The sequence below is a fragment of the Lepisosteus platostomus genome, chromosome 10, assembly GCF_059453375.1.
Source record: "Lepisosteus platostomus isolate fLepPlt1 chromosome 10, fLepPlt1.hap1, whole genome shotgun sequence".
NCBI lineage: Eukaryota > Metazoa > Chordata > Actinopteri > Semionotiformes > Lepisosteidae > Lepisosteus > Lepisosteus platostomus.
Genome location: NC_142620.1, coordinates 46,614,209 through 46,637,884, shown reverse-complemented (window position 1 = coordinate 46,637,884; position 23,676 = coordinate 46,614,209). Strand labels below are relative to the sequence as shown.

The 23,676-nt window shown below is 34.6% G+C and overlaps 2 protein-coding genes across 2 annotated transcripts in view; one reads left to right on the top strand and one right to left on the bottom strand.

The window, feature by feature from the left end:
* The window catches only part of gab3 (GRB2 associated binding protein 3), a 45,733-nt gene extending 44,383 nt beyond the window's left edge, over nt 1–1,350 (bottom strand). Inside the window, exon 1 of the mRNA XM_088596745.1 lies at nt 970–1,350. Within this exon, the coding sequence (XP_088452871.1) occupies nt 970–1,041 (72 nt within the window). The 5' untranslated portion in view covers nt 1,042–1,350. The remainder of the gene's footprint in view (nt 1–969) is intronic.
* Nucleotides 1,351–7,750: 6,400 nt separating this feature from the next.
* On the top strand, nt 7,751–23,208 carry smarca1 (SNF2 related chromatin remodeling ATPase 1). The gene is made up of 24 exons (XM_088596744.1): nt 7,751–7,916; nt 8,918–9,007; nt 9,483–9,649; nt 9,934–10,034; nt 10,266–10,366; nt 11,656–11,835; nt 11,967–12,122; nt 12,619–12,750; nt 13,356–13,424; nt 14,472–14,581; nt 14,699–14,925; nt 15,404–15,525; nt 15,938–16,090; nt 16,317–16,449; nt 17,102–17,250; nt 17,357–17,476; nt 17,736–17,846; nt 17,929–18,042; nt 19,806–19,928; nt 20,340–20,472; nt 21,157–21,275; nt 21,695–21,907; nt 22,063–22,173; nt 22,575–23,208. Exons 1-24 carry the CDS (start codon nt 7,860–7,862, stop codon nt 22,641–22,643), a joined length of 3,060 nt encoding a protein of 1,019 aa, XP_088452870.1. The 5' UTR covers nt 7,751–7,859; the 3' UTR covers nt 22,644–23,208.
* The last annotated feature ends 468 nt before the right edge of the window (nt 23,209–23,676 follow it).

Genomic DNA, 23,676 nt, shown 5'->3' with positions numbered 1-23,676 from the left:
GTGCATACTGTAATAATCATGTCCCCTTTAAACTGCTGTTCTCTGTGTCTTACTTTGCAAAGCAAAAGCTTTTGCCTGATCACTTCTGTCTGACGGGTCATTTCTAAAAGCTCAGCTGTGTTAGAGCTTCCCATGTTTTGCAACACACACCCAAATTTCACAGAATAACAGTCAGGCAGTTAGACATCTAGTTCAGGCTAAGGGGCCCCTGCTATCCTTTACTACACAACAGAAACTGTTAGTTTCACATAAGACTTTTCAAAGAACATTATGTCATCAGCTTCTATATAGATTCTTCAGTATGTGTCTTCAAAAACACCATATAATGAAAGTACTGTACAAAGAGCATAATATAATAATAAGATCCTACCAACTTAATGAATTAATTGTTATTTAAAAAATAAAAATAAAAAAAGGTTTGTATTAAACAAACCTTAACCTTATTGTAAAAGAAGTGTAGTATGAGAGACTCTGTTTTCTGTACATGAGGAACAAAAATATTTACTTACTTTATACTAAGGATGCCAATGATATTTAGAAACACTACAGTTCAAGTTGCAAGCCTCTACATTTTCCTCAACTACAATTTCAAGCATTTTTATCTGTTTAAAAGATGAATATTCCCTTATCAATTAGCAAAAATATCACAGCACTAAAAATGCACTTGATATTATGTTTTCAGTGTCTCATGCTGTCAGAATTAACAAGAGCCATACAGTACACAATTTACCATGCAAAATCCAATAAATCTAAGAGCTGTCAAATGTAACATGCAGCTGCAAGCTACTGTTTCTTTCTCTGGAAAAGAAAAGTGATTCTATTTTCTAAAAGCATAGCAGTACTACTGTGTTCATGGCTGAGAGCCACGCACACATTTGGTGCAGGAACTACAACTACTACTACGACAGCCTGAGAAGAATGCATCACAATAACACGTTACGTATTTCTTTCTTTCATTTTAGTACTCACATATCTCTTCAATTTCTTTTCAGGAGGTGATTTGATGAGCCAGCCTGTGAAGACCACATCCCCTGCACTCATGTTGCTGAATAATTGCTCGAGCACAGAGAATCCAGTGTAAGTGCTATATTGTTTAAAATGCTACTGCCGTGAAACTGACTAGCACCAGTCAATTTCTGTGTTCTAGCACTGAGTGTGCCAAATAAGGAAGTCATTGATCACTGACAGAAAAAAGAGCTCCCCCTCCCACTAATTAAAACACAATGCACTTGCACCACATGCACATGATGCTGAGATGTTTTATAAACACAGAAATAAGAATGTGAATAAGTAGCAATCTGAAAAGGTTGGGGAGGCAGTTTTGCGTGCCATCTGACCCAAAAAAAAGCATTCACCAGAACTGTGTGACTACAATGTGATCTTTCTGGTTCACACTACAAGAGCTAGAGACTGGAAAGCTGCAGTTAGGAACACATTTTACCAGTAATGGGATAATCCTTCTGGCAGGAACCAGTTCAGTCTGAGATGGGCTTTGTTACAGTGCCTGTAAAGGTCAATGTAAAACAACCGAAAAGTTTGTGGTTCAGGAAGGCAGTGACTTGAGATTAATAATAAGAACATTTAAAAAAGAACTGGTACACCAGTGTTGAGCAATCCAATGACTCATAATCCTTTCGTGTAGATGACCTATACAGAACTTATTTTTTTTTAAATGACATCACATTTTATTCTAACAAGGACACTAATAATATTATTAATAATAATACTCATACAAATAACAGCATGTACTTCTCTGCCACCAAGTCACAAAGGCACCACCTTCATCTGTGTTAAATTAAAAAAATGAATTTTACTCTACATTGTAAAAAGTTGTTTTAAGAAAGTGATACCACGTTTGATATATGTACACAATAATTCTTCAGTATGTTTTTCACCACAAATGTACAAGTGTACGAGTTCTACCATGATTTGCTACAATATATTGTGTATATAATTATATATTCATCATTAGTTACAGATCATACATTATATGTTCATGCATTATAAACTCAGTCTTTCTAAATTAAAAATGAACACAAAATAAGGCAAATTTAAGAACATTTTTGCATTGCTTAACAATTTAGAAATTCAGTTTATTTAATCCATATCAGAAATACTCCCACCTGCAGTTTCTCCGACAGAAGAAGATACAATCCGTATTCATTTATAGAATAACAGTTTATTATGTTCACAATTAAGTTATAAAAAAGGGCATGAACTTTCAAGTGCAAACTGACTTTGATAAAATGTAAAACAAATGCCTATGTGCAGTATAAGCCAGTCTCCCCATTTCTTCCACTAGGTTTTTGAAAGAATAACACTGCAGGTGACCATGATAACACTCTTGAGACTTCTGTGGTGATTTACTGTGCTGACAAACCGTTTCATATGTACAGTATATGCTTTTGCTGCAATGCTGGAACTGTACAATGTACTGTATAATCCATTGCTGAATCCTAGTACATGATTTATTGTGAGTTTTAGATTTTCCTACTATTGCTTTTATCAGTACATATTCTTATTATGTTATTAGGGTCTAAAAAACATTTGTATTTGCAGTACTCTGTACTCAGAATTGGAGACAGGTAAAAACACATAAAACATCTGGAAACTCTTCTTAAACTAGCATGTGCTCATCATAACCTATGGCTTGACCCAACAATAACATGGGACACTCCCAGTCAAGCGGTGTATAACCGTCTACAAGGATATCCTCCCATCTCCTCTTAGATCAGTAACCAGCTGTCAGATATTTCCAGGAAGGATGACTAAAGTAACAACTAATCTTCCAGTTGCATTCCAGACCTGCCACAATAAGATATCAGTGGGTCCTAGATTTGAGACACACACGCATTAAAAAAGAAAAGATGCATATCATATATGCAAAAATACATTAAATGGATAATAGACTGAGGGAACTATATAACTAATGCTGACTGTGATTTTGTGCTGATTGATCCAATGTAGTACACTGAAGAGTTCTTTAGCATTTCACCATTAATGTAAGATTTACAAAATACAAAAACAACACAACTGTTCAGTTGCCTGCGAGTGTTAATTTTCCATCGAATTATTTATCAGATACTGTATGTTAAAAAAAAAAAGATAAAATTGTGAGGCCTGTTCTGAATGTTTTAATTTGACCCTGCAGAAATGTTACCATGGGTTCTTTTTTTCTATTGACCAGACTGTGGATAACTTCACGAAAAGAAATACAAAAATGAATAAAAAATGAACAGTGTAGAACAAAAATTGAATTATTGAAAGAAATTCAGGAACACTTCACAGGGACCTGTCTGTCTTGCTGCCAAGGATGTAGAGAGAATAGTTGATTATGTGTAATTATGTGAGCAGCTCGTTTAGCCGCTCATAACCAGTGAACATTTTAAGATTAACATAAAAAGATACTTCAATACACACAATAGTGAAAATAACTCCTTCATGAAGCAATTCCTATTAAAGTTTAAAAAAAATCCTACGAAGATTGAATTCTCCTGCACGAACATCCAACAGTGAACCACTGGAATTAATGTATTTGTCTGTGTATATATCTGATCCTTTTAGCTGAATTCTTGGCTGACCAATTTGTATATCTCCAATGCTTTGACTTAATGTTTGGTGTGAGTGTTTACTAAATATATATCTTTGTTGCAAATATGCAGTCTATGTGCTTTGTGCAATACAGTGCTTTAGTAGAGAGGTTTATAACTGATAAGGCTAAATCACTTTAGTCTTCACTTGGGTTCTGTGGCATGTACTATACAAGTTTGGTGGCCTAACATTTGTCAATTTTAATACAACTTAAGTGCTGTACATAAAATGACTTGGATGTTAATTTGCATAACTTGGTCCGTTCTTAAAACCAGAGCTCGCATACCTAACATAAACTACAGTTCAGACTACAATAGACTTGAATAACTCAAACAAAGCAAACAGTATATACTGTATAAAATAATCTTATTTATGAATTTATAGAATATATATAACTGTGCTTCCCCCAATGATATCATGTTCTTCCCATATTTATGTAGGTTTCCAGCAGGTGTTCAACTTTCCTTCTACCTCCAAAGAGATATTGGCTAGGGTTTTTGGGCTATTCTTAAATTTACCCTTCCTCTGTAGGCTTCATCTCAAACCAATCCTCTTCAGTGTAACTTAGTGCTTTGATTCACTGTCCTGCTGAAAAGAGGTGATTTTTTTTTTACCCTGGCTTGGATTCTTTCTTTTCCTCTGGAATTTACCAGGAACTTGAAGTGTCTTCCCCCCGAAAAACGTCCTAGTCTCTGATCTAGCTACTAATGCTAATGACCCTGCTGGACAGTTGGGATGGTGCTGGGTGATATGCCGTTTTAGAATTTACAGCAGACGACATACTATGGTAACACTATGCATTTTGACCAAATTCCATCTAAGGTTTTGTTTAATCTGAGCCCAAATTCTTCAACTACATGTCTGTAGTATCATTTACTGTACATATTTTGTTGAAGTTTTTTCAGTAATCACTTTTCTTCATGTATGAACACTGACCTGCATATCAGACATTGAAATCTGCACAACTTTCATTTGTTACTTTTGACTTCACAATGGTATCCCTAACCAGTTCCCTGCTTGACTGCCTCTTCAGTTTGGAAGAGCAACCTGATCTGAATACTATGATACACATTCCTCTTCTTAATGATGATCAATGACTTTGAAACTTTTTTGTAACCTTCTTCTGATGTGTGCTTCATTACCATTTTATCACTGATGTGTTTTAAAGGCTCCTTGGTCTTCATGGTTGATTTGAAGTATCACTGTATACGTTGTGGCTTAAAATTCAATTTCTAACTGAAGAGGCTTACACAGACAGATACATTTATTTAATTTAACCAAGCTGAACCACTTTGATTACATAATGCTTGTTAGAGGCCACTTGTTTAATTTTGGGATGTTTCAAAGTAATCTATTACGCCAAAAATGATTTGGGGTTGCCACAGCCCAGGGATTCAACTGAAAATCGTCTAATGTTCTTTGAAAATCTAACATATTTATATATAAAAAATGTTTTATATATAAAAATGTATTAGCTTTATCAGTATGATGGAAATTTTTAATATAAATTAATATTTGAAAGTGTGATAAATTCCATCTCAGATGGCAACATAATATGGACATTTCATAGGGAAATGAATACTTTTGCCAAGTATTCCATACCATATTGTATATTCATACAAAGTATATACAGTAATTAGCATGCTCTAAATTCTAAATTAGCATGTTAGCAGTGACTAAAATATTGTGTTTTTGCTTCTCCTTATCATTGTATTAACTTCAACTTGTTCCTTTCCAGCTTGCATTGAGGCAGTTCCCCACTTCATCTCATTTACACTATCCCTTCTATCTGAAAATCTAACTCAGAAGAAAGATTAAAAATTGGCCAATTGTTCAATCTATCCTATTTTGTTGATGTTAGCCTCACAGCCACCCAATTTGGACCAGCCAGTTGTGTGCTCTTCAAGACTCAGCTACCATACCCACCACCCAAGGGTCCTCCAACAACCCACTGTTGAGCCAATGCTCTTTTAACACTTAACATTTCGAAGACAACACAGCCCATGATAGAGATGTTAGGCTGACAGCACCACATCACTACAAGCTCCTGGGAGGCCACAGGACTTACTTCTTCTATTGTATGTTTACTAATCCTCCTAATTTGGTATAATCTGTGAAAGTTTATAGTTTACTAACTATACCAGAATCTAGTTTATTGATGAAACTTAAAATGATCAGCGGTCCCAACACAGATCTCTGTGGCACTCCACTAAGATCATTATGCTCTTTAGCATTTATACCTTATCTGTACTTTGTTTTCTATCTATTGTATTAACCAGTAATTAATCCAAATCCATCTATCATCTTAAATACCTAATGCCTGCAAATTCAGAACTAATCCTTTATGAAGAACTTTATTGAAAGCTTTCTAAAACCCTAAATGTACCATATTATGTGCTATGGTTGTATTTGTTACTGCTGTTGCTTGTTAAAAGAATTTAAACAAGTTAAATAGGCAAGAGCTATCTTTTGACCCATGGGGATTTTCATGTAGAATCCATTTAAATGATCCTCTAGTTCACTTCTCATAGCCTTATACAGTATATAATAAAAGTAAGACTTATTGATATATAACTACTTGGCTTCGTTATTTACACATGATCTCAGACCTTGGCTATGATGACTTCATCATATGTAATAGATAATCATATTTTTTATGTAACTGTATACAGTATGGCTTGGGTGGTGCAGTAGCGCAGTGGTTAGTATTGTTGCATCACAGCAGTGGGGACCTGGGTTAAATTCTGGACGTGGGATGCTATCTGTGAGAAGATTTTATGTTCACCTCATGGTCACGCAGGCTTTCACCATGTGCTCTGGTTTACTCCCACAGGCAAAAGTCATATACTGGTAGGATATTTGGCTTCTGGGAGAACTCGCCTTGAAATTAGTATGTGTCTGTGTGTGCCCTGCGATGAATTGACATCCTGTCCAGGGTGTATCCTGCTTTGTGCCTGTTGGTTGCTGGGAAAGGCTCTGGCTCTCCCACAACCCTATATTGAATAAAGGGGTTAGAAAACGGAGCAGCTGATATACTGTATATGGCTCATGAAAAATGGTGAGGAAACTAAAGATAGTAAGTAGTAGAAGCCTTAAGGTTTTAGTGTGGTCTGGACAACTACAGTACACAATTTGCTTAAGGTTTTGATTAAAGCAAAGGTGACAGAAATGATTTACTCACTAAACTTCAAAGACCTGCATAGATTACTGCAGATTTCAAATTTCTAACTTCAATACATTAGGCTTTTGTGACATCTAGTGGTCTGTTTAACATTTTTCCTGCGCTAAGAAAACTGTGAAATTATTATTCGATAGACGTATGACCTTATCCAGGGCGATTTACAGGAATAAATGCAAGTACTATTGAAATGTCGGTACAATGATCACTGCAAGAACATTACAAAGATGTCAATTAAATAATCCAATAGTATAATAACAGAGCTAATACAAATATAAAAGAATCTAACACACATTGAATACAACAAAAACAAAAATTATTAGCATTAAGTGCTAATTCTATGTCACTATTAATAAAAGATATTAATGAGACTGGGCGAGAGCATGTTAAAGGACTTGTTATTTTTTCAATAATTCTTAACTGATTAAACGTCGTTGTGTACGAGTTTTTTTTATTATTATATTCCTGCATCAAATTCAAAATATCTCGACACTGCAGTGGTACGGATCACTGCTACTTCGTTCTTCCAGTAGGACATTTATTGAAGAAACCAAATATTCTCACATTAATTCGGTAACAGCTTCAGTTTCTCCCTTTCCACTATTTTGTATACTACGTTTACTATTTTGGCATTTGACACAGCTTGGCATAGCTCTTTAGATATATTGTATTCAGATTTGTTGTAACAAAACAACTACGACGCCAAGAAATAAAATACAAATAACTAGCGCTTAAAAAGTAAAATCACACAGGGCGCAAGCTCATTTGAAAGATCACAAATACAGTATCAATACCAGTTCTGTGTTTTAAAATAGATGACATTGTGTGTGCATTTTTTAAAATACTAGGCTAAACCTTCAGAACCGAAATTCAACTCAACGTTTGGAAATATATTTCCTTTCTGTCCGAATTTTCTAGTCAAAACCGGACTAACTTCTCGCGGTGTTACGTTGCCATAACTCCGCGAGATTTAATTATATGTATAAGGGGGCGGATGCTACGAAATGTACAGTCAGATGGTGACGTATTTTATTATTTTAACTTACAGTAAAAATCAAAATTGAGTCAAGATTAAACAAGTATAGGAGCAATGTCAGACGAAGAGGTTCCGTCAACATCCCGGGAGCCTGAACCTGATTCGGAGGAGGTGAGGGAAGGATAATGTGCAGTATTTTTCAGTAAGCTTCTGTGTAAAAGAAGTAGACATTGCAGAACCGAAGTTTGCTGTTTTTTTTTTTGCTTCGTTTTGCATTTGGGGAATATGGCGGGAAGGAAGCACGCAACATCTGCAGACAGATGTCAGTCTGTATTTTAGAAGATAAAAAAACAAGCTATTATATTAAAACAAAGGATGACTGACCACTTAACCCCTACAGTTAGTATAATAGCCCAGGTACCGATCAAAAGAAATACAGGTGGGCGTGAAAATTGAAAACGACACTCACTGCGTCTTGCAGAGAAGCTGGTACCTAATACAGTACCTCAAGAATACAGTAAAATGGCACTGCGAGAGAAAAAGCCTGCTGTCGAATAGGAAACCAAGTGTTGTGTTGTATAATTATTATACCTGTTACATTAACAGACACAGTCCAGTTTTAAGTAATTGTTCTGTACATTATAAATACAGACTTAATAGCAAGTTTCCCCTTTCATAACAGTCAAAATTTACTAATGTAATAATGTACTGAAGAATATCCCCAATGGTAATTCAGACACACAAAATATGCTGTTTTGGTTGTTTTGATTACAGAATGAGACAACTATATTTATTTAATAAACTTAGGAAACATGAAAAAGCCATATATGCTGTATACAGAGAGAAAAACTTAAAGAGACTTATTTTACTATTCTAAAAAACTCCAATTAATATAATGTACATTGATAAAATAATACTATTATTCATAAACATATAGGTCTATATACAGTATTTGTATAAATAACTTCACCATCTAACCATGCTACTCATACTTAGAGTATTATTACTAAATTAATAGTACATTACTTCATTTATATTGAAAGATGTGCAGTTTATTTTAAATTTAAAAACTTATACTCAATACACAAACAAAGCAACTAAAATAGTCAAAGTGACAAAATGACATTGACATACAGTAATCATTACATTTAACATTTGATGTACTCGTTTAGAAAGAGGATCCACCTTTTCAACTCAAACCTCCCCCCAAACTGGTAACAAAAGTAGAGGCAGACGTTGACCCTGAATATGAGGAAAAGAGGGTAAGTAATTCAATGCACATACTGTATCATGCATTATTATTTTGCTGTCTGATATATTATTAACAATTTTCACCCTTAATTGTGTGACCTGTTCTATAATACCATTCAAAAGAAACATGTATTTCTATTCTAGATTTGATGTTAGCTGTAATAGATCAAAATTGCAATTGCATTGTAATTTATTCAGATTTAGTTTCTAAGATTACAATAATAAATGAGACTATGATGAGACATGGGAACTCTACTGAACATGTACAGAACATATTTCACTTTTGTTGGTGAAATGTTCAAAAGAAAAGGTTAATGGTTCCTCTCTTATTGTAAGTTTCAAATTTTGGTTTAATGCACTGCTTTTGTAAACTTTAACTTACGTGCAAATAAGAAACACATGCAGAAATATGCTTCAGGTATATTTCAGATATTACAAACTACACACAGGATTTAAAGTATTTTTTCTTCTCTCTTTTTCCTTCAGAAAACAGATCGGGCTAACAGATTTGAATTCTTATTGAAGCAGACAGAGCTCTTTGCACATTTTATTCAGCCAGCAGCACAGAAGTCTCCTACATCTCCACTGAAAGTGAAGCTGGGGAGACCCCGCATGAAGAAGGATGAAAAACAAAATCTGCTCTCTGTGGGGGAGTAAGTCATCAATAAGATTGTTATTTGAAATAATTTGTACCACTTAATACAGACATTAGTACCATCTGCATTTATATTTCAGTGCTTACTTGTATCACGATTCCACTGTGTGTATGAGTGCAGTGTACCACTGTGGTCTCCGTCTGTATTATTTAAATGGTAATGAAATACAGTTCTTCCCATTAAACCAATATTTGATTTTGTTTTATTTTTAACTTTAAATTGCTTGGGAATACAAATATATTAAATATTAAATGTTTTTTGTGTGTGTGTGTAAATTTCAGTAATCGTCATAGACGCACTGAGCAAGAAGAGGATGAGGAGTTGCTGTCAGAGAGCCGAAAGACATCAAACGTCCTGGTTAGATTTGAAGAATCACCATCTTGTAAGGCACAAAAAAATATTGAATTAAGTAATTTTACTTGAGCTGTCATGATCTTTTATAGCTTGGCCAATACATTCAATTTCATGATGCTTACAGATAAAAAAGCTACCATTTTAATGGCTATATTTAGCAGGTGTATCCAGTAATAGATTTTGTATTAAGACATTTCTAATTGTAATGCTTTGCTAAATGCTCAGATTTTATTGTTATTTCAAATATTTTGTTTTCCAGATGTTAAAAATGGAGCACTGAGGGATTACCAAATTCGAGGCCTGAACTGGATGATATCCCTATATGAAAATGGAATAAATGGAATTCTGGCTGATGAGATGGTATGAACTACAGGAGATAATTGAACTAGAAAAAATGGGCAATTTCTGAATTAATGATGTTATGGCGAAACTGCCATTATAATGAGTTACACTGAAAAGGAATTAATTTTAAATTACTATCATATTTACAAAATGTTTGAATTAAATAGTCTGGGGCCTACTTAACCTAACATAAGATAACCTAACCCATGTAAGTTCCAAAGTAGAATATTAATATAATAGCTAATACTAATATATTAATATAATAGAATATTTTTGAATTTATTGTCATGAGAGATTGCAACATTTTTATTTTACCCCTCTCATGGTCCTGTATACAGGATGGTCTTAACATTTGTGAGAGTTTGGTACAGAGAACCATCACAAACAGCCAAATTTGCATATACTGTAACTAAGTTCCCCCCCTTATTGTTGCATAATGCACTACAGTACATAGTATGGTTAAAAGATAAAGGTAACCCTATCTCATACAGTATGATAATTAAAATACTACTGAATAGGCTATTAATTAAAATAACATTGATCAACAAAACAAACAACAGTAATCACAAACTTCATCCCACTCTGCTTTTTTTTGTCAAAGATCCCATTGGCCAAGCCAAATCACAAATAAGTGACATTTTGAATGTTAAATTCCTAGGTGTTGAGAACCTACTGTAGTTTGTGGAGATGAACAGAAATACTTTGTAAGCAGAAATACATACTGTAGGTTCTTGACTTTCTAAAGCCACATGCATGAGGCACAGGCTGAGCGCTATGGTTCAAGTGTTGTTAGTTCCAGTTACTAGCCACCAATGACAGGGATGGTTCCAGTAGAGGTACGCAATTGGCAAAGTGCCATTGTGGTAAAGTTCAGTTTACTGTAGTTGTCCTGGATCCCTGCTGCTCTTGGCACAACACTGGCTCCCAAGTTTGCAGTGACATCAAAGGTACAGTAGGATGTGTTTCTCCTCCAATTAGAGCTTACTCTCCTGTCAGGTACTGTAATGCTTGTCAAATGATGAATAGCTTTTTAGGTGGACATGTGAGAAGAGTATTTCTGTATGTCTCATTCTCTCCCTAATGGATACTGGAGTTCTTGGTAACTAAACAATTAGTATTGTTTGAAATTGGGTGGTTATGCAAAATTGTAAAACGTACAAAAAAGCCCAATTGCCAATTCCAGATAAAAAAGAAAGAAAAAATAGTGGATGTGATGGTGATCCATTGTGTATTTTGTGTTGATCTTTCTCTGATACTTGGGTTATTCCAGTTTATTTATCTATAGTCAATATTTTGTTTTTATGCAGGGGTTAGGTAAGACACTACAGACGATAGCATTACTGGGTTATCTCAAGCACTACAGAAACATTCCCGGACCACACATGGTTTTGGTTCCGAAATCTACTTTGCACAACTGGATGAATGAATTCAAACGCTGGGTCCCAACCCTTCGAGCTGTCTGTCTCATTGGAGACAAGGATGCAAGAGTAAGTGAAAATCTTTCAAATTTCTTTCAAAATTATTTTTTTTGTGTGCTTTGATTCAATACTGGATGTGATGATATATAGGCTTACAGATCTGATTATAGATATGGAGTAAAATTTATCTTACCTTGCAGGCTGCTTTCATCCGGGATGTCATGATGCCTGGTGAATGGGATGTTTGTGTTACATCATATGAAATGGTGATCAGAGAAAAGTCTGTCTTTAAGAAATTCAACTGGAGATACCTAGTCATAGATGAAGCACACAGAATAAAGAATGAGAAGTCTAAGGTATGCAATCAAAATGTATTGTATTAATTATTGTATGGCAAAATAGGAATATTGAAGCAGATACTAGAACAATTCATGACTTGTGTGTCATATAAAGAGACACCAAAGATACCACAGACGCTCCTCACCAGACACGGCTCACAACAGGCCCATAAATTCTGCGCTTACTGTATGGTCAGAAACTTCACCAAAATGGAGAATATAGACCCATTAAAGATCCCTTTAAAGAACACTTATTAAAGAGTAAAGGTGTAAACCCGATGTCTTGCCTAAATTCCACACTGGGTTTATTTTTTGTTGTCCTTAACGTACGCTATAATTGGTGAAGTAATTTGTTTTCTACATAATGTGCTGTGTGATGTAGCTGTTCAGTGGTGGATGATGTGCATGAAGTGTTTTCAAATCCTTTAGTATGAAAAGTGCTATATTTGAAATTGTTAAACAGTATGAATCTTGTGATCTAACCAAAAACTGTAATATATTTTTTTTTCCACAGCTTTCTGAAATTGTTCGAGAGTTTAAGACAACAAACAGGTTGCTCCTGACAGGAACTCCTCTCCAGAACAACCTACATGAGTTGTGGTCCTTGCTGAACTTCCTCTTACCTGACGTTTTCAATTCAGCAGATGTATGTTGTGCCCTTCAGCAACTTATCACTATTCTGTATTCAGCTGCTTTGCTTTACTGTTTTGTATGGCTATAATGTAAAAAATAACATTCTCCTACCAGTGGATAATGTATGACTTAAAAAAAAACTTTCCATTGGCAATGTGAACTACATTTCTGCACTGTCTTTCAAGGCCTTCCATGCCCCTCTAGTCATACTTTATTATTATTTGTTTTATTCATGATATTCATGACATGAAATTTCTGCTGTTGGTGCTGTTTTCTTTTTGTGTCTGAATGCTACCTTAGAACAGCTACAGTAGTTTCCCCTCCAGCATGTTTCTCAATGCTCCTTTGTCTGCTCCACCTCATTCACGTTCAGATCAGAAAATGAATACATACAGTAGTCCCCTCAGGGTGTTGCTGATCTGATGTTTTCAAGATTCATTGTAATTTAAATTCAGATACTTACTACATCTCTGACATTACAACACCTCTGCTGTCAAGATTTAGTTTACATTTTCCTTTCTTGTGTACATTACTGTGTAGAAGCATAAAAATGCTCAAAAGAAACCAATACTAGATGAAGTGTCAGTTACACTTTTCTCTTGTGGATTTCGTTTTCAGGATTTTGATTCATGGTTTGACACAAACAACTGTCTTGGAGATCAGAAACTTGTGGAACGTCTGCATGCAGTAAGTTTTTAAGAAATTTACGTTATTGGACATTTCATTTAGGATATTCTTGTTGCCAGAATCAGTTACCTGTACATCTTATTGCCAATGACATTACACAAAACAGTTTGGTAAAAATGTGAGAGTGACCCTTCTAGCAACTGTCAAAATGGAGTACTTTCAGTTAATTTGTTTAAACTGTTACGACCCCAAGTGTCTAGGGGTAAAGGGGTGTAACATTTTGGATAATTCTTTTGGAAGCAGGTGGGTTTTGGTGAGGGACTAGGAAGCGTGATAACAAGGGTAAGGCACTAGAGTGGTGCCAAAGAAAAGAAAATAACGAAATGGAGCTGGCTAGGACAGTGAGGGAAAGCTAACCTAACTACAAAAGAAAACCCGAAACACACGGTCTTCGGCATCTTCAACACCCTTACTAACCTCCTCTGACTACCCAAAACCATACAAGACAAATGGCACTCACCTGTACTAAACTAGTGTTACTAATACAAAATCAACTAAGTGTGTAAAGTGTACCCAACAACCTAAACTAACCTTATACACAAAAGTTCACACAAAAACACAAGTGAACCCAGAATACAAATAAGGGAGAACAAGAGTAATCAACGGGAACAGGGTACAAAAGAACACAAAAGTAACACGTTAGGGCAAGGTAATGACAAAACAAGGATAAACACACAAACAAACAAAAGTACAAAGAAACTAACAGAAAACCAACAAAACAACAAAGCCGAAGCAATAACCAGAAGCGATAACCAAAACCAAGCAGGACCGAAGTCAAACGAAAGGCCCTTCCTTCAGAAAACCTCTTTGTTATATATTGAATAAGATGCAGTCTGATTGGCTGAGAGGCTGATTGAGGATGATGTCATACGGAACAGTGGGTTAATGGTGGGCCAATGGGGAACATAAAAAAAACACACACAGATCACACACTGGGATGTAACAAAACCATGCTGCCTGAATTCAGTATGTGTTCTCGTGAATCAAATAATTTTATGTTTGCACAAGTGCTCTAGAATAAAATGATTTTATTTGCTGTTCTTTGAGGTTTTAAGACCTTTCTTGCTTCGCCGCATAAAAGCTGAAGTGGAGAAAAGTTTGCCACCGAAGAAGGAAGTCAAAATATATCTTGGCCTCAGCAAGATGCAAAGAGAATGGTAAGATTGGTTAGCTGTTGATGTTTTAAGCAGTTCTTGAGGACATACACTTTTTGTATGGATCGGTATTTGAAATTTTTCATTTTTGACCTTTGGTGCATTTTTGTTTGTTTGAAGGTACACAAAGATACTTATGAAAGACATTGATATTCTCAATTCTGCTGGGAAGATGGACAAAATGCGTCTCTTGAATATCTTGATGCAATTGAGGAAGTGCTGCAACCATCCATATCTCTTTGACGGTGCAGAGCCCGGTCCTCCATACACTACTGACACACACCTAGTCACCAACAGTGGAAAAATGGTGGTCTTGGATAAGCTGCTGCCAAAGGTTAAAGAACAAGGTGCCTGTTCAATTTTGCTATTCATATGGGTCCCTGAATACGTACTTTTAAAGTATAGTTTTACATACCTGTGATGTTTTTGTTACTGAAGCACTTTATTTTGAACATTTTTTTAATGTACTGTAGGTCAGTTGTTGACATTAACATACAGTGTCTGTTTCCTGTAAATGCAGATTGCATTTGTTTAATGGGATTGTTCCAATTACTGTAAGTGTTTTATGTGAGAAGAAAATGTAATGCTAAAAAGAGAATTATTTGGCACCCTAGTAAGCTTAACAAGTAAAATATGTTTGGAACTGGTCGTTGTGTCTTGATGTTCCTGTAACCACTTTTTCAAAGACTTCTAAACTTTCTTCTATCTTCTGGATGGTATTCAAGATATTTAATAGGACTGGCATTTTTGCTACCAATACTGCTGTGTGACTCATATCCTTAGTAGGCTAACTTACTGATGCGCCTTGTTTTGCTCTATTACAAGGATCCAGAGTCCTTATCTTCAGCCAGATGACCCGAGTTCTTGACATTTTAGAGGATTACTGCATGTGGAGAGGTTATGAGTATTGCCGTCTCGATGGAAATACTCCACATGAAGAAAGAGAGGTATGAAATAACATTTACCTGTTATGATTGGAGTTCTGATATATCCTGTCATATATATCTTATACTCATACTTTGCTGGCTTACTTTAAATGAAATATCTTGCAGATCTGCTAGCTTTTGTGACTGCATATCCACTCAAAGGATTAAAAGAATAAATGTACAGTATACTCTGTAGTAATTGTGAAGAGTATAAGGATTACAGTATGTGTACTATGTTCTTTTTTTTAATTTCCAAACTCATGCTTACACGTTAACTGAGCATCAGAATTCATATCAATGTTTTAATATCATAAAAATGTTTATAACAATTATCATTCTTATTTAAAGATTCCTTGCTAGTCTATTATGTAATCTCCATAATTTTGTAGCTTTTTGCCATGTATCACATCACTATTTATTTCAAAACTTATAGGAAGCAATAGAAACCTACAATGCCCCAAACAGCACAAAATTCATTTTCATGTTAAGCACCAGAGCTGGAGGACTTGGAATTAACTTGGCTACAGCTGATGTTGTCATTCTGTATGACTCTGACTGGAATCCACAAGTGGATTTGCAAGCTATGGTTTGTACAAAAAGTTATTTTGCTTACTTGATTTTTTCTTTAGATTTAAATATAAATCTAGCTGCATTTATCTAACCCACTTGCTTAAAATGATACCAGACTTATTTAGTTGTATTATCCTTTTAAAGTCTGATGATCCCTGTGAAGCATTTTTTTAACCAAAAGAGTGGCCTCTGAGAGTCTGAAGATCAGGCTATGAAAATCATTTATTCCTTTTTATTTGTAGGATCGTGCCCATCGTATAGGCCAGACAAAAACTGTGCGTGTGTTTCGGCTCATCACTGATAACACAGTTGAGGAGAGGATTGTTGAAAGAGCTGAGATGAAACTTAGACTAGACTCCATTGTGATACAACAAGGTATTCAACCTTTCAAAACAAGACACATTGTGATTAAACACAGTATACAATGCCTTGCAAAAGTATTGACCTTACACATTGATGTCTCATTTTGTTAAATTACAAATGATGGGTACACATATTTATAAAGTGAATATTGTTAATCCAAAAAATATGTCAAAGGTGAATTATTATATAGCCAACATACTTTCTGATTTTTCTTGCAGTTTTTTCTGACTTTTAACTTCTTTCACCTAAAAAAAGCATTGAGTTTGAACATTCTAATTTTATTTAAAATATTCATTTTAAAATTGTGTAGATATATTATTAGCCATGCTACAAAATGTGTCACTATTGGAAGGGGATGATTACTTTTGCAGGGTGTTGTAAATATGTTTTTTGCATTTATATGTTTTCTTCATCTTTGATAAATACATTTGTGTAAAAGCAAATAACTGAAAAAAAAGTGTGATTCTACTCAATGTTACATCTTTCTAAATGTCCTTAATGAGCATAGATTGTTATGAAGCATAGGTAGAGCATAGATATTTTTTCATCTAAATATTTTTGAAAGATTTCTTGTTCCAGAGCTGTGAGCAGGTTACAGTATATATTTTATGAATACTGATTGTTTTGCATTCCTTTTCTTTAATGGATTTCAGTCTTTTTACAGGGAGATTAATTGATCAACAATCCAATAAGCTGGCAAAGGATGAAATGCTGCAGATGATCCGTCATGGCGCTACTCATGTCTTTGCTTCCAAAGACAGTGAACTGACAGATGAAGACATTAACACAATCCTTGAGAGAGGTGCAAAGAAGGTAAGAAGACAAGTGAAATAGCACATTTTAATACATTTTTGATTCTGTCTCATTCGTTTTGGCTTAAACTGCAAACATTTATAAAATATTCTTCAATCATTTGTAGACTGCAGAAATGAATGAGCGATTGGAGAAACTTGGTGAGAGTTCTCTCAGAAATTTCACTGTGGATACAGAAACCAGCCTGTATAACTTTGAGGGGGAGGACTATAGGGAAAAGCAAAAGGTATTTATACTTTTTATGCTTTACAATACAAATTCATTGTTGATTCAGTTTTATAATCTCATTATAAATCAACTGAGGTAAGGACAGGCCAAAAAGGAAAATAAATTGTATTTTTTGTTAATATTTATTTATTTGTAGTGGACAATGTTTGCAGTGATTCTTAAACAAATCAAAAGTTTGCTCAAGGTCTATGTACAGTACAGTCTATTCCTTTTCCACTTTTTTCTATTTAAAATTTATTACCCTTTAATTTTTTCAGCTCAGTATGATGGAATGGATTGAACCACCAAAAAGAGAACGAAAAGCTAATTATGCTGTTGATGCATATTTTAGAGAAGCTCTCAGAGTTAGTGAACCAAGGGCACCCAAGGTAAATGTTTGCATCACACAAGAATGTTAATTTAATCATAACAGTTTTACATGGATCCTAATTAGTCTCTTCTATTATTGAGGCCCCACGTCCACCAAAGCAGCCAAATATTCAAGATTTCCAGTTTTTTCCGCCACGCTTGTTTGAATTACTGGAGAAGGAAATTCTGTACTACAGAAAGACAATAGGCTACAAGGTAAGTTTGCTTCATTTCTACCATACCAAATTAAATGAAAGTTGTACATTAGAACACATTGTATGCATAAAGTGGGGTCATCTTATAACTTTTAATAGGTGTCTTATGAAGACAAAACCATAACAGATGAGGAACAGAGGCACTGGATGGTACCAGCATGTATCAAGGGATTCTTTCTCACTAGCACACCTCAACTTTGGCCTGACCATCCCCTGTTGTTTGGTTCTCAGCCCCTGCCAAAACAGACTGACAGATTGTATGGTGTCTGTTTATCATACCAGGCGACCATACACAGTTTCCCTTGCGACATTTCAGCCTAGCATTCATCTGTTTAAACAGTGTGACAGAGTAAATTGAGCCGAGCTACTGTTATCTAGGGCTGTAATTTTTCAGACCTTCAGTGAATAATTTCAAGCTCAGTCTAAAATAAATAGGTATAGATTTATACATGCAATCAATATCTGCATATACTGTAGAAGGAAAGTACACTATCATTTTATTTTTTGACTATACTGTATGTACCTGTCAGATAAAGAATTCATGGTACACAGTACTTTTGGTGATTACCTTTTTAACAGCATGTTATCTGCTTACAGTAAAAAGTGTAATTTCAGAAATAGCCTCAGACAGCAGTTTAGGACTATCAGACTCTCACATTCCCGATCTCTCTTCTGAACACCAAGTGACCAGATCAGAACGATCCAACTCATGTTCTGCTGTTGGTTTAATTTTGTTCAGAGTTAGATAAAAACATTTCATAACAGTCTTATCTATCCAGTATTGGATTTCACTATTGTGACTTTTTTAAGCTTTTCTGGCATGGGAAAAAATCTATATTTCGTCATCTTCCCCACAAGTATAGAAGATGACTTTCGTTTGATAGCTTTTTTGTACACTCTTGCTTTAATAATTCTTCAAAGTGTTTTTTTTCTTCAAAGCTCTTTGATAATCTAGTTTTGTTCCAGTATAATTGAATTAATAATGGTTTCTTACAACTTCGAATGTACATACGTAATGCTTGATACAGCTGAAAGAGGCATCAAATTAAAAGAATTAATACTGGTAATGATAGTGTATGTTTTACTCATGTGAGACTTAAGTAAAGTTTACTTAATAATAATAATAATAATAATAATAATAATAATAATAATAATAATTTATTCCTTACACTTATATAGTGCTTTTCTGGACACTCCACTCAAAGCACTTTACAGGTAATGGGGAGTCACCTCCACCACCACCAATGTGCAGCATCCACCTGGATGATGTGACGGCAGCCATAGTGTGCCAGAACGCTCACCGCACATTAGCTGTAAGTGGGGAGGAGAACAGAGTGATGAAGCCAAATCATAGATGGGGATTATTAGGAGGCCGTGATTGATAAAGGCCAATGGGACATTTGGCCAGGACGCAGGGGTTACACTCCTACTCTTTTCGAGAAACGGCCACACAGAGAGTGTGTGTTTTACTGACCGCAGAGAGGACCTCGGTTTTATGTCTCATCTGAGACAACATCCAAAGGACAGCGCCATTTTACAGTATAGTGTCCCTGTCACTATACTTGGGCATTAGGACAAACACACACTACAGGGTGAGTGCCCCCTACTGGCCCCATTAACACCAGTTCCAGCAGCAATCTTAATGTTTCCTAGGAGGTCTGGATCACACCTGCTTAGCTTCAGTGGGCTGCCAGGTGTTCTTGCAGGGTGGTATGGCTCATTTACTCATATGATACTTAACTGAAGTTTACTTTTGCTCTGTAGGTTCCTAAAAACCCTGAACTTTCCAATGCAACCCAGGTGCAAAAAGAAGAGCAAAGAAAGATTGATGAGGCAGGACCACTTACAGCAGAAGAGACTGAAGAAAAGGAAAAACTTCTCACACAGGTCACTCAGTCATTTCAGTTATAAGTGTCATTAAACAAATACTGTACAACTTTAATGTCTGAAATATCCTATAGTGTTGTATAATCCTGATTTAAATTAATGTGATCCATATATATATTGTAGATTGTACATTAGTGTTAATGTAATCAGATCTATATAATACATCTAATCTGGATAATCCAGTTGTGCTTTTTTACCAATCCTAAAAATGCTTAATATAAGCAAATACAATAAGTAAAGACTACTTTCTGAGATATTTTAATTTTGTTTTTACAATAAATTAACTTTTTAAAGGTAAAGGTTTAAAGATAGACTGCCTTAGCTTTAGTGGAGGTATATTTTTTTCTTACAATACATTAGCCTACCTGAATGTTTTATGGTAGCAGTAATGTTTTTCCATGTCTTTCACAGGGATTTACAAGTTGGAACAAGCGGGATTTCAATCAGTTTATAAAAGCAAATGAGAAGTATGGCCGTGATGATATTGACAACATTGCTCGTGAAGTGGAAGGGAAAACCCCAGAAGAAGTCATTGAGTATTCTGGTAGGATTTCATTTAAATATTCATGAACTTTTATTAATCTACGTTTTGGTTGAAGTTGAACATCATGGGAATTTGGCAAACCATTCCAGCAGCATTACTGCCTTGTATTATGATCTTATCATATTTAGTAGCTAAGCAATGCTGGGTCTGATCAGCATTGGAATGGGAATACTCTTAAGAAAAACCACTTGCTTCTTTAAGTGGTGTTATTGGTGTTCCAGTAGGGGACAGTTCTTTCCTCTGGACTGCAATTTCCAAAAACATTATGCCTCAGTATGGTGACTAAGGACAGGGCTATACAGTAGGAGGTGCTGTCCTTCAGATGGGATGTTAAACTGAGGTCCTGACTACTGGTCATTAAAGATACCTTGCCACTGTTACCAGAAGTAGGGGTGTTAACCTCAGTTTCTTGGCTAAGTGCACCACAGGGCTACCTAAAATTACATTTAGCCTCCCTAACACCCCCCCTTAATTCAGTTAATTAAAGTGAATGTTCCTCACTTCTCTACCTGTTCTGTTTTATATTGTGGGTATTTGCATATACTGGCTGTCATAAATCATTGAGTTGCCCTACATAAATGTGCCAAATAATAATTATACTTATAGCATAACTACTGTAATATGTAAATATAAAGTTGTAATGTGTAACTGTATTTCTGTAACAACATTTATTTTCCTTTCAAGCTGTTTTCTGGGAACGATGTAATGAGCTACAGGATATTGAGAAAATTATGGCTCAAATAGAGCGTGGTGAAGCAAGGATCCAGAGAAGGATCAGCATCAAGAAAGCACTAGATGCAAAGGTAGACCAGTTGGGGGGATGTGTGCTTGAAGGTTTTACGAGACTATCTTATGTGAATTAGATGCCATACTAATGAAAAGAACATCGGATTGAAAATGAGTAGTATTGCAAAGGGATTTTAGATTTCGGCCTATAGTACAATATGTCATGAAATACTACGAGCATAATTATGTTTTAATGCACTCTTTTTCTTTTTGTAAAGAATAAGTATACATAAGATAAGTGTTAACAAAGTCTGTGCAAAATGTGGAAATATATAGGAGTTTATATACTAAAATTGGACACAAACAGTAAAGTCATAGGAAAGAAAATGTGAATTTATTATAGTCTATGAATATGTGGTAGTTTGTGGCTGGTTTAGAACTTAAAATATATAATAAAATGAAAATAAAATAATAACTTGGAGCTACCATGTTTCAGATTGCACGATATAAGGCCCCATTTCACCAGTTAAGGATACAGTATGGAACCAACAAAGGAAAGAACTACACAGAAGAAGAAGACAGATTCCTCATCTGTATGCTTCACAAAATGGGCTTTGATAAGGAAAATGTCTATGAGGAACTGAGACAGTGTGTTCGAAATGCACCACAGTTTAGATTTGATTGGTTTATTAAATCGCGAACTGCTATGGTAAGTAGAAGATGACAGTTTGTACTCTCTTTTGAATTTTACCTTACTTTTTATTTTTTAGTAGATTTACCTGAAAGTTAAGAAATGAATTAAGAAAAGACGTATTTGGTAATAGTTACAGTTGGTTTGAATTTTAACGAAGGCTCTACATTTAGGAGCTTCAGAGACGGTGTAACACCCTCATTTCACTGATAGAAAAAGAGAACATGGAAATTGAGGAAAAAGAAAGAGCTGAAAAGAAGAAAAGGGCACCTAAAGCTCAAACTGTAAGTAACAAATTACTTGGATTTACTTATATATATATACCTGTATTTAGTTGGGAAAAAAGCCTAAAATGTGCATAAAATAGTAGGTGTTTATCTAAGAACTGTTTTTCAGGATTTAAATATTAATTTTGACACTGATGCCTAACATTTATAACATCACAGTTTTTATAATGTTATACTACATTTGTAGTATAGTTTTTACATTGAAAACATCAATTAATTTTGGTTTGTAATGTGGTTTTCAGATATGATTATATAAATATAGTAATATTATTGTTAAAGTTATTGTAAACAGAATTAATTAAAAATACCATATTATGTGAGAAAATGTAATTTAATGAACTTTCTAATTCTATCAAGAAGCTTGTTTTCTGCAATTAACACCATTTACTATTTTTCAGGCACAAAAAAGAAAGACAGACACTCTCTCAGATACTGCAGGACGAAAAGACAAAAAACTGAAATCATAAAGGAATCATGTACAGTACAACTTAATTTTTACAATTTGAAGACTTAAAACTTACAGAGAACTGCCAGTATTCATGCCCACAGCATCATATAGCAATTATTATAAATGTCAGATTCAAATGCTTGTGGAGGCTTCTTGCTTCATATATTTTTGTGCCATTTTGTATTTTTTCATTTGCAATAGTTCTGATGCACTTTTACATTTTTAGCATTATAGAATTTTGTCTACTGAATTGAAATTGATTTTCTATTATTAAACGTCTTGTTAAATTAGCATGCAGAAAGACAAGCCTTTGTATGTTTTTTATTAGGTTGTTGATGTACTACAGTAGATACAGGTATGTGTAAAGCCATATTAAAGAAAAACCTAAAATTTGAGAATCCCTTGAAATATTTTTTTGATTGATGGACATCCATTAACATTAAGCTTTGCACAAATTTTAAGCACTTTTAAAAAAACGTTTAAAGGTTATCATTTAATTGATTTCATAATTAGACATGTGCAATTCTAAAACATTGTGTCATGTTTTTTCCCCAAATTAAACATCATTAAAGAAAGAACTAAAACCTGTTATTGTTGATATTTTTTTATAATTGTTAATCATCTATCTGGAAATATTAGATTTTACAATTCATTTTGAGTGATTATTTCAAAATAATAGCTGCTGTGCAAAACAGGTTAGTTTTAAATATTGTAGTTAATTAGACCAGTTTCTGTAACTAATGACTTTGCATTTATACAGTATGTATACTGTGTATAATCTTTAGTTCAAAGCACCAGGCAGTAATCAATTAGAAATGCTGACATTTAATTTCCTTTTAACATTTACAAAGTACTGTTGAGAAGTGAACATAATTTCAGTTATACTGTAGCAGTAGTAGTGGAGGGATTGATTACAGAAAGATATTAAACTACAAATTGAAGCAATGCATGAATTTTAGAATTGCATTGTGGCCCGAGAGCTCTAACAAGTTTTGTTTGCTTCTTTGCTATATTGTGTAGTTGGTGCTCAACAAATAATTTGATTTAGTTTT